This window comes from Neophocaena asiaeorientalis, unplaced genomic scaffold (genome assembly GCF_003031525.2).
Source record: "Neophocaena asiaeorientalis asiaeorientalis breed wild unplaced genomic scaffold, Neophocaena_asiaeorientalis_V1.1 scaffold186, whole genome shotgun sequence".
NCBI classification, from domain to species: Eukaryota; Metazoa; Chordata; class Mammalia; order Artiodactyla; family Phocoenidae; genus Neophocaena; species Neophocaena asiaeorientalis.
In genome coordinates this window covers 110,364-122,480 of record NW_020172504.1, presented here as the reverse complement: position 1 = coordinate 122,480, position 12,117 = coordinate 110,364, and the positions used below count along the sequence as shown (strand labels likewise).

Below are 12,117 nucleotides of genomic sequence, written 5' to 3'. Positions count from 1 at the left end.
TTCTGTACACAGGCCTCTCACTGTTGTGGCCTCTCCCGTTGCGGAGCACAGGCTCTGGACACGCAGGCTCAGCGGCCATGGCTCATGGGCCCAGCCGCTTGTGGCATGTGGGATCCTCCCAGACCGGGGCACAAACCCGTGTCCCCTGCATCGGCAGGCGGACACTCAACCACTGCGCCACCAGGGAAGCCCCTATAGTTTGTTTTAACACTTACATATAATACTTATTGTACTTTAAATGACAGAAAAGGAATTCATGCCTACAAATCATGCTGTGATTCTTACCTCCTCTTCATCAGTACTGTTTAGTTCTTCTGCTTTAATTTTATTATAAGTATCCAGTATATCAGTACAGCTCTGATCCCTGAGAAGACAGATAAGTTAAAATACATTTCAATAAATTTTAGAAGTCAGAAGTCAGCCTCTATGGGAGATAAAACTTCTTCTTACCCAATAAATCGAAGTAAGACATCAGTTACAATTTTGGCTGCTTTAACTATAGGACTGTCTGGCTCATTGAAAGTCCTAGCATTATGCTCAATGTAGCGTACTTCCCACATTAATGCTGATATTCTCCTATGAAAGAAAAAATACCCTGTTACTCTTGGTTGATACATTTAAAGTCTATTCTAGGATTAGACAACATAGAACAACTAGGCATTTAATCATGATATGTCAAAGGTGTTCAGATATATGTATGTGACTCAATATATGTGTGTGACTAATGTGCACTAATAAAGGTATATAGTTAGAGTATTTGAAGCACAGGCAAGAGTTCAGAACCACTGGACTATAAACTTGAATATGAAAACTTGGAAAAGAACTGACCCACGACATTGTGGGTAAATAGCGATTTGACCAAGGTCAAAGTAACAAAAACAAACAAATACTGCTTTGATAAATCAACAGAAGAATGTTTCGTTTTCAGAGAAAAGCAAAAAACAAAAAGGACAGATTTTTACCTCATTGCTTTTATGATATATACTATTGAATGAAATTATAGGTAAAGATATAAAATACACCCAACTGGTTATATTTATAACCATTTCATGGAATAATTGTGGTTAGGACACAGTAGACTCTAGGGTGAGAGAGGTACCAAAAGCTGCCCTCCACTGCCTTCCCATAATCACCCCACTCCCAACCAAAACCAAGGAAAAAATAACTTGGCTTTTTCTATACACATTTTGGGACTGGTAATTAAATCTAATTAACTGCTGCCTAATTCCCCAACAGGGGATTTAAAACATGCTCCAAGTCCCTGGAGCACCATAATCAAGATGAATCCACAAACTACTTAATCTGCTTTTAATAAGTTAAAATTAACTGTAGTTTTTGTTTCATATGTGACTTGTGCTAGTCATAATTTCCTCCCTGTCCATACCCCTTCTTAGCCTGGAAGAGTGAAAATCTACTGAATAAAGGAAAATCAGTGTTCCAAATTTTCAGGAGAAATTTTGGAGTGGGTCTTCTGAGCGGTTATTTTACACTATGAAAACAAAGATCTCAGTGTATCATTATGCAAAAAGGAAAGCAAAAGATATAAAACTATAAAAGCTTTTAGGAAATGATAAAAATTAAACAGACCTGTAAAAGCGATTTTCAAGTCTCCGCCTGATGGTGTTGAGGTCAGTTGGATAAGCAACTACAGTACAATACAAGGGATAGGCACTGAGATCCACTGGAACAGCAAAAGGGCTGGCAAAATCTACATTTACAAAATAAAAAAAGACAATTATAAAGAACACTAACATTTCATGTTAACAAACAAAAACACATATAAACAAGAAGGGTGGGTGATATAATACTACATTTCTAAAATGCTGATGATTCAATCATGCAAAAACTAGACCAATACTATTATAATGTTATTTTTTTTATTTGGACATTCTATCTATGAATCAATCATGCATGATACACTGGTTCAAATCGGTAAAAACAAGACAAAATTAAAGAACTGTGTTTAACTTCAAATTTATGTCTTTTCTGGATAAATGTCAAATGTCTCGTGATATACTTCAGAAAATATAAGTAGTCATGGAGTAAAATATATTACTGCACCCACTGTCTTTACCAAAATATCGATCCAAAGTTAGGCTCAGGGAATAGCTAGAGAGCTAAAATGACTCAAGAAAGTAAAAGACACCTATATGGCTGCCTTCACTATTATAGCCCAAGAACTGAAAAAGTTTGCCAGTCATTACTTTGGCCAAGCAAATAAAAATGTTATTATTAAAACTAGAATCACCATGCCTCTTGGGTTAAAAGTATACAGTGAGAAAATGCATTTCCTTTTACAGAACTTATAATTCTGCTGGTTTTCCTTCCCATCTTCCTAACATTCTTTCACATTCACCATACCCAGGGAAAGAAGGTGGTTGATGCCCTGAATAACTCGTTCACATTCCTCATCTCTGGAATGAGCCCCCCACTCTCCTTCCTGAGGTTTGTATAGCAAAGCAGTCAATTCCTCCTGGGACACAGGAACACCAGCACCAACTTCATCTGGAAAGGCAGCTATGCATAAAGTGAAAAATCAGAAATAATTAGTTTCTAGAATCATGCTATTGCCATTTTTCTTTTAGAAAAATTATAATTCATTTTTTAAAAGCATATTTACTTCCTTCTGGAATTGGCTCCATATCCCAGGGACTCATCTTTTCTCTCTCGTTATTGTCCCAGCTATTAAAAAATAACAAGATACAAATCAAATTCAGATGACATTTTATATACTAGCATAATTTGCATTACTTCTTGGGGGTGAAATTTGTAAAGGGACAATACAGTTTCTTTGAAGTACAACTTTGCTTACACAAAGATAATAATAAGCCCCTAATAGAGAAAACATGGCCCATCAATATGAAAGAGAGTTGTAAGCTTACTCTTAGTTCTGCTGGGCTTTTTTTTTTTTAATTCCAAGCAAGCATACATTCAATGTTAAGCCAGGGTACAGAATAAAAAGATCTCTTTGGAAAATTCCTTTCAGGTTAAAAAAGTCGATTTAATAGATCACTTCTTTCTATGAGATAACCTAATTTATTCTAACAGGTTGAGTATTATAGCTTCTCCAAAACTTTATTATTCCCTTTTGATCTACAATATGGAGACTAAAAGTCAATCTTCACAGAATAAACATTTGTTCTATCATTCTTGAGAAGAAAGCTTTATTTATTAGGAATCTTACAACTCTGGTATTTCATGAACAGCAAAAGTAAATTGTAGACAAACAGTATATCCAAACATAATGCAGTCACTCCTGTCTAGAATTCATACCATTAAATAAAAGACTATGTAAATATTCAGTATTATATTCCAGGTTTAACAATTAATTTAAACACTGAATTAATTTCAGTACTCTTCATGAAATAATAATTGTAATTCTTGTCTAAAATAGAAATACTTACGAGAAAATACAGGAATAAGGGAGGCAGAAATAAGTCTTCAGTTCCTGCTTTGTGTTAGCATGCATATTGGACCAAAAGGTTTATCAATAAATTTCTTCCTTAAAGGTACTATGATTACTTCCTTACAGGTACAAGTCTTATAAGATTAGGTAAGGTAGGGTTTATAGAAAGTCCATATAGTACTACAGTATTATATCAGGTGTAAACGACCATAAATATACTTACTGAACACTGTAACACTGGAAAGAACTATCAGGATACTCTGGTTGAAAAGGCTGCTGACTCTCCACGGTCCCAAACCACCAGGCGTCATCTATTATACTGCGGAATCTATCACCTACAATGTTTTTAGAAATTCTTAAGAGTGCTCTTGAGAATAATCACTCTGTTCCCACTCTAAACTGCTAGTTTTTGTTGAATACAGAAGCAGCATTGTATCCAGCATTATTAGAAGTTTCAATCTGAGTTTTCCATATATGTGAATTTTACATTTTACCCTCTTCAAGGATTTTGATTTCCAAATGCTAATAATTATTCTGAAATAAATCACATATTACCACATATAATTTAACTTTTATCAATTACTTGGGCTCATTAGACATACTGCTTTTTGTACCGCACATATGATACTACAGTTGTTTCTTCTATTTTTTGTTTCACCATTTTGTTTTTAAAAATCTCTTCATACTAGTTTTGTACCTTTAAATGGCTAAGGAATACAAAACCAACCATGTGGACAAAAATGTTTCTCCTACATAAGAAAGGAGAATTTAAAAGTACTAATAGCAGATAATAACATAGTGGTTGCTCTGTGTCAGGTACCATTTTATTCATATCGACCTTATAGGTATGTTCTGATGTGATTCCCATTTTACAGATAATGGAATTGAGGCAAACAGAGGTTAAAATCTTGCCCAAGATTAAACAGCTAGTGAAGGGGGAGGAATAGAGGGGGAGAGAATAAGAAGGGGAAAGAGAGAAAGGGAGAAAAAGGGAGAGGGGGAGACGGAGAGAGGAGGAGGGCAGAGGGGTAGATGGAAAGAGGTAGAAGAGGAGGAAGAGGGAGAGGAAGAGGGGGTGGGGGGGCAGAGAGAAAGAGAGAGAGAGAAAGGAGAGAGAAACCCACAATCAGTAAAGGTCTTTTAAGAGCCCAAGTGTTAAGTACTCCATTTCATGGCCATTGACATTTCAAGATTTTCTTTTTAATACAGATTTGTATTCTAATAGAGTAGGTATTCACAGAAAAGGTTTTATGCCACTTACAATGTTCATAAACTCACCGAAACGTAACTGAAAAGAAAAATTTAATTTTTCTAATTTGGCTAACAGCTGTTTCAGTCTACTGATTTCTTTCTGTTAAATTGGTTTAAAAGTTACTTACTCTACTTCAAACAATAATTATTCAGTGAGAATTCTATACTTACCAATCTGCCAGTTCCTTTCTTTGGCTTCATTATAAAACTGATGTAGCACAAGGAAGTCAATGACATCTGGCATGTCATGATACCTGAGGAGAAAGTAAAGTACATATGATTCAGTATACAGATATAACAGTATATGTTACTTTCTAAACATCCAGGAATATATGCTTAATGTGGAAGTATTGAGCAAAATGTTGCAAAACTCAACGTCCCTGTGAATGCATTTACTTAACTTAAACCCCATCTGTTTGATCTGTTTGGCTTAAATATTTACTTATGACATTATTTTTTAAATATTTGCATAAAGTAATTTATTTTCTTTATTCCAGTGTATGTTTATTGGGGTTTATTTCACTTGTTTTAAGTCTCCTTTTTTTAACATCTTTATTGGAGTAAAATTGCTTTACAATGGTATGTTAGTTTCTGCTTTATAACAAAGTAAATCAGTTATACATATACATATGTTCCCATATCTCTTCCCTCTTGCGTCTCCCTAACTCCCACCCACCCTATGCCACCCCTCTAGGTGGTCACAAACCACAAAGCTGATCTCCCTGTGCTATGAAGCTGCTTCCGACTAGCAATCTATTTTACGTTTGGTAGTGTATATATGTCCATGCCACTCTCTCACTCAATCTCAGCTTACCCTTCCCCCTCCCCATACCCTCAAGTCCATTCTCTAGTAGGTCTGTGTCTTTATTCCCGGCTTACCCCTAGGTTCTTCATGATTTTTTTTTTCTTTTTTTTCTTAGATTCCATATATATGTGCTAGCATATGGTATTTGTTTTTCTCTTTCTGACTTACTTCACTCTGTATGACAGACTCTAGGTCCATCCACCTCGCTACGAATAACTCAATTTCGTTTATGTTTATGGCTGAGTAATATTCCATTGCATATATGTGCCACATCTTCTTTATCCATTCATCCAATGATGGACACGTAGGTTGCTTCCATGTCCTGGCTATTGTAAATAGAGGCACAATGAACATTTTGGTACGTGACTCTTTTTGAATTATGGTTTTCTCAGGGTATATGCCCAGTAGTGGGATTACGGGGTAATATGGTAGTACAATTTTTAGTATTTTAAGGAACCTCCATACTGTTATCCATAGTGGCTGTATCAATTTACATTCTCACCGTAGTGCAATCGTGTTCCTTTTCTCCACACCCTCTCCAGCATTTATTGTTTCTAGATTTTTTGATGATGGCCATTCTGACCGGTGAGAGATGATATCTCATTGTAGTTTTGTATTTCTCTAATGATTAATGATGTTGAGCATTCTTTCATGGGTTTCTCGGCAATCTGTATATCTTCTGTAGAGAAATGTCTGTTTAAGTCTTCTGCCCATTTTTGGATTGTGTTGTTTTTCTGTTATTGAGCTGCATGAGCTGCTTATAAATCTTGAAGATTAATCCATTGTCAGTTGCATCATCTGCAAATATTTTCTCCCATTCTGAGGGTTGTCTTTTGGTCTTATTTATGGTTTCCTTTGCTGTGCAAAAGCTTTGAAGTTTCATTAGATCCCATTTGTTTACTTTTGTTTTTATTTCCATTTCTCTAGGAGGTGGGTCAAAAAGGATCTTGCTGTGAGTTATGTCACAGAGTGTTCTGCTTATGTTACCCTCTAAGAGTTAGAGTGTCTGGCCTTACATTTGAGTCTTTAATCCATTTTGAGTTTAGTTTTGTGTATGGTGTTAGGGAGTGTTCAGTTTTCCCAGCACCACTTATTGAAGAGGCTGTCTTTTCTCCACTAGTATATTCTTGCCTCCTTTATCAAAGATAAGGTGACCATATGTGTGCGGGTTTATCTCTGGGCTTTCTATCCTGTTCCATTGATCTATATTTCTGCTTTTGTGGCAGTACCATACAGTCTTGATTACAGTAGCTTTGAAGTATAGTCTGAAGTCAGGTAGCCTGATTCCTCCAGCTCCGTTTTTCATTCTCAAGATAGCTTTAGCTATTCGGGGTCGTTTGTGCTTCCATACAAATTGTGAAACTTTTTGTTCTAGTTCTGTGAAAAATGCCAGTGGTACTTTGATAAGGATTGCATTGAATCTGTAGATTGCTTTGGGTAGTAGAGTCATTTTCACAATGTTGATTTTTCCAATTAAAGAATGTGGTATATCTCTCCATCTATTTCTATCATCTTTCATTTCTTTCATCAGTGCCTTATAATTTTCTGCATACAGGTCTATTGTCTCCTTAGGTAGGTTTATTCCTAGATATTTTATTCTTTTTGTTGCTATGGTAAATGGGAGTGTTTTCTTAATTTCATTTTCATATTTTTCATCATTAGGGTATAGGAATGCCAGAGATTTCTGTGCATTAATTTTGTATACTGCTACTTTACCAAATTCATTGATTAGTTCTAGTAGCTTTCCGGTAGCATGTTTAGGATTCTCTATGTAGGGTATTATGTCATCTGCAAACAGTGACAGCTTTACTTCTTCTTTTCCAATTTGGATTCTTTTATTTCTTTTTCTTCTCTGATTGCTGTGGCTAAAATTTCCAAAACTATGTTGAATGATAGTGGTGAGAGTGGGCAACCTTGTCTTGTTCCTGATCTTAGTGGAAATGCTTTCAGTTTTTTACCATTGTGGACGATGTTGACTGTGGGTTTTTCATATATGGCCTTCATTATGGTGAGGAAAGTTTCCTCTATGCCTACTTTCTCCAGGGTTTTTATCATAAATGGGTGATGAATTTTGTCGAAAGCTTTCTCTGCATCTATTGAGAAGATCATATGGATTTCCTCCTTCAATTTGTTAATATGCTGTATCACGTTGATTGATTTGCGTATATTGAGAATTCTTGCACTCCTGGAATAAATCCGACTTGATCATGGTGTATGATCCTTTTAATGTGCTGTTGGATTCTGTTTGCTAGTATTTTGTTGAGGATTTTTGCATCTATGTTCAACAGTGATATCGGCCTGTTCTTTTCTTTCTTTGTGACATCTTTTGTCTGGTTTTGGTATCAGGGTAATGGTGGCCTCATAGAATGAGTTTGGGAGTGTTCCTCCCTCTGCTATATTTTGGAAGAGTTTGAGAAGGATAGGTGTTAGCTCTTCTCTAAATGTTTGATAGAATTTGCCTGTGAAGCCATCTGGTCCTGGGCTTGGGTTTGCTGGAAGATTTTTAATCACAATTTCAATTTTAGTGCTTGTGATTGGTGTGTTCATATTTTCTATTTCTTCCTGGTTCCGTCTCGGCAGGTTGTGCATTTCTAAGAATTTGTCCATTTCTTCCAGGTTGTCCATTTTATTGGCATAGAGTTGTTTGTAGTAATCTCACATGATCCTTTGTATTTGTGCAGTGTCAGTTGTTACTTCTCCTTTTTCATTGCTAATTCTATGTCCTGCCACTCCCTTCTGGCTTGCAGAGTTTCTGCTGAAAGATCAGCTGTTATCCTTATGGGGATTCCCTTGTGTGTTATTTGTTGTTTTTCCCTTGCTGCTTTTAATCTGTTTCCTTTGTATTTAGTTTTTGATACTTTGATTAATATGTGTCTTGGCGTGTTTCTCCTTGGATTTATCCTGTATGGGACTCTCTGTGCTTCTTGGACTTGATTGACTATTTCCTTTCCCATATTAGGGAAGTTTTCAACTGTAATGTCTTCAAATATCTTCTCAGTCCCTTTCGTTTTCTTTTCTTCTTCTGGGACCCCTATAATTCGAATATTGGTGCATTTAATGTTGTCCCACAGCTCTCTGAAGCTGTCCTCAGTTCTTTTCATTGTTTTTTTCTTTATTCTGCTCTGCAGTAGTTATTTCCACTATTTTGTCTTCCAGGTCACTTATCCGTTCTTCTGTCTCAGTTATTCTGCTATTGATCCCTTCTAGAGTATTTTTAATTTCATTTATTTTGTTGTTCATCATTGCTTGTTTCATCTTTAGTTCTTCTAGGTCCTTGTTAAATGTTTCTTGCATTTTCTCTATTCTACTTCCAAGATTTTGGATATCTTTACTATCATTATTCTGAATTCTTTTTCAGGTAGACTGCCTATTTCCTCTTCAGTTGTTAGGTCTGGGTTCTTTTTTTACCTTGCTCCTTCATCTGCTGTGCTTTTCTGTCTTCTCATTTTGCTTATCTTACTGTGTTTGGGGTCTCCTTTTTGCAGGCTGTAGGTTCATAGTTCCTGTTGTTTTTGGTGTCTGTCCCCAGTGGCTAAGTTTGGTTCAGTGGGTTGTGTAGGCTTCCTAGTGGAGGGGACTAGTGCCTATGCTCTCATGGATGAGGCTGTATCTAGTCTTTCTGTTGGGCAGGTCCACCTCCGGTGGTGTGTTTTGGGTTGTCTGTGGCCTTATTATGATTTTAGGCAGCCCCTCTGCTAATGGGTGGGGTTGTGTTCCTGTCTTGCTAGTTGTTTGGCATAGGGTGTCCAGACTGTAGCTTGCTGGTCGTTGAGTGAAGCTGGGTCTTGGTGTTGAGATTTAGATCTCTGGGAGATTTTCGCCATTTGATGTGACGTGGAGTTGAGAGGTCTCTTGTGGACCAGTGTTCTGAAGTTGGCTCTCCCACCTCAGAGGCACAGCACTGAATCCTGGCTGGAGCACTAAGAGCCTTCATCCATACAGCTCAGAATAAAAGGGATAAAAAATAGAAAGAGGATAAAATAAAATAAAGTAAGATAAAATTTTTAAAAGTTACTAAAATAAAAATTATTAAGAAAAATAATTTTTAAGTAAAAAAAAAAAAAACAGGAAACGGATGGACAGAACCCTAGGGCAAATGGTGAAAGCAAAGCTCTACAGACAAAATATCACAGAGAAGCATACACATACACACTCACAAAAAGAGGAAAAGGGGGAAAAACAATATATCTTGCTCCCAGAGTCCACCTCCTCGATTTGGGATGATTCATTGTCTATTCAGGTATTCCACAGATGCAGGGTACATCAAGTTGATTGTGGAGATTTAATCCGCTGTTCCTGAGGCTGCTGGGAGCGATTTCCCTTTCTCTTCTTTGTTCGCACAGCTCCTGGGGTTCAGCTTTGGATGTGGACTTGCCTCTGCATGTCGGTCGCCTGAGGGCGTCTGTTCTTCGCTCAGACAGGACGGGGTTAAAGGAGCAGTTGATTCGGGGGCTCTGGCTCACTCAGGCCGGGGGGAGGGAGGGGTATGGATGCGGGGCGAACCTGCAGAAGGAGAGGGCGGCATGACGTTGCAGCATCCTGAGGCGCGCCCTGTGTTCTCCCAGGGAAGTTGTCCCTGGATCACGGGACCCTGGCAGTAGCGGGCTGCACATCCTCCCGGGAGGGGAGGTGTGGATAGTGACCTGTGCTTGCACACAGCTTTCTTGGTGGCGGCAGCAGCAGCCTTAGCGTCTCATGCCCGTCTCTGGGGTCTGCACTGACAGCCGCAGCTCGCGCCCATCTCTGGGGCTCCTTTAAGCAGCGCTCTTAAATCCCCTCTCCTCGCACACCAGGAAACAAAGAGGGAGGAAAAAGTCTCTTGCCTCTTCGGCAGGTCCAGACTTTTTCCCGGACTCCCTCCCGGCTACCCGTGGTGCACTAATCCCTTCAGGCTGTGTACACGCCGTCAACCCCAGTCCTCTCCCTGCTCTCCCACAGAAGCCCGAGCCTCAGCTCCGAGCCCCGCCCGTCCCGGCGGGTGAGCAGACAAGCCTCTTGGGCTGGTGAGTGCTGGTCGGCACCAATCCTCTGTGCGGGAATCTCTCCGCTTTGCCCTCCGCACCCCTGTGGCTGCACTCTCCTCTGCAGCTCCAATGCTCCCCCTCTCTGCCACCTGCAGTCTCCGCCCACGAGGGTGCTTCCTAGTGTGTAGAAACCTTTTCTCCTTCACAGCTCCCTCCCACTGGTGCAGGTCCCGTCCCTATTCTTTTGTCTCTGTTTATTCTTTTTTCTTTTGCCCTACCCATGTACGTGGGGAGTTTCTTGCCTTTTGGGAGGTCTGAAGTCTTATGCCATCATTCAGTGGGTGTTCTATAGGAGCAGTTCCACGTGTAGATGTATTTCTGATGTACCTGTGTGGAGCAAGGTGATCTCCGCATCTTACTCTTCCACCATCTTCCTCAACTTTCCCTTATGACATTATTTATATCACTAGCTATATTACTTATTTATTTATTATGTATTTATTTTTGGCTGCCTTGGGTCTTTGTTGCTGCATGTGGGCTTTCTCTAGTTGCGGTGAGCAGGGGCTACTCTTCAATGTGGTGTGCGGGTTTCTCATTGTTGTGGCCTTTCTTGTTGGGGAGCACGGGCTCTAGGTGCGTGGGCTTCAGTAGTTGTGGCATGCAGGCTCAGTAGTTGTGGCTCACGGGCTCTACAGTGCAGGGTCAGTAGTTTTGGCACACGGGCTTAGTTGCTTCACGGCATGTGGGATCTTCCCAGGCCAGGGCTGGAACCCATGTCCCCTGCATTGGCAGGTGGATTCTTAACCACTGTGCCATCAGGGAAGCCCTATATCACTAGCTATATTATTTTTATCCTGTCTATTTTATAAGATTGTTGCTTCTTACATTACCTAGTTATGTAACCAGGTCTTCAACAAAACTAATGATGCTTCAATGTCTTGAGGCAATTGATCACATACATAGTTCCATATAAAATTAATTGTAGTAGCACAACTATAGATATGGGAAGAAGCAACAAGGGAGGATATTTCCTGGATTATAAGAGTCTAGTAAAACAAATGATGCCAAGCCTAATCCAGAAATAGCACATTGAGTGGCCTATCAACAAAGTCCTTGCTTGACCTAAGAATAAGCCTTCATAATGCCATGGGACAAATGGGTCATGACATTCTTCCCAAACCTTAGATGAATTTATGACCAACGGGGGTTACTGTAAACAGAAATATGTTGCCTGCGACTCCAGTTCTACAAGAATCAAGTCATTAGCCACTGTAGTTGCTGACCTACAGCACACCCTGAAAGGAATTCAAGATGAAACATTCTGTGTTTTGGATATATGGGCCCCTAGATAGTTAAGATGCATATGTAATGAAGAACTTCAATGACCCCAGATTCTTGCATCTTCCCATATATAGAAAAGCACTAAAACCATTAACTGAGATATCTGATCCTTGTGACTAGCAATAACTAGCAGGATGTATGCTTGACTACAGGTATTTCCCAGCCCCCCAAAAATCATACATATGCTGGCTCATTCCCTCCTAACTCTTGAGAGCAGTTTGCCAGAGCTATCTTAGAGGCTGTCTCCAAGACTATAGTCCTCAGTAAGTCCCCAAATAAAACTGAAACCCACAACTCTCACATTGTACATTTTACAGTTGAGATATATATACATATATATATATATATAT

At 39.0% G+C, this 12,117-nt stretch overlaps 1 protein-coding gene across 3 annotated transcripts in view; it reads right to left on the bottom strand.

The window, feature by feature from the left end:
* The window catches only part of BRWD3 (bromodomain and WD repeat domain containing 3), a 117,231-nt gene that overhangs the window by 16,624 nt on the left and 88,490 nt on the right, over positions 1 to 12,117 (bottom strand). For all 3 annotated transcript variants that reach the window (XM_024738224.1, XM_024738226.1, XM_024738225.1), the window contains 7 exons: positions 4,829 to 4,911; positions 3,630 to 3,741; positions 2,621 to 2,682; positions 2,362 to 2,517; positions 1,588 to 1,708; positions 451 to 576; positions 286 to 364 (listed from right to left, as the gene is read on the bottom strand). In XM_024738224.1, the coding sequence (XP_024593992.1) occupies positions 286 to 364; positions 451 to 576; positions 1,588 to 1,708; positions 2,362 to 2,517; positions 2,621 to 2,682; positions 3,630 to 3,741; positions 4,829 to 4,911 (739 nt within the window). The remainder of the gene's footprint in view (positions 1 to 285; positions 365 to 450; positions 577 to 1,587; positions 1,709 to 2,361; positions 2,518 to 2,620; positions 2,683 to 3,629; positions 3,742 to 4,828; positions 4,912 to 12,117) is intronic.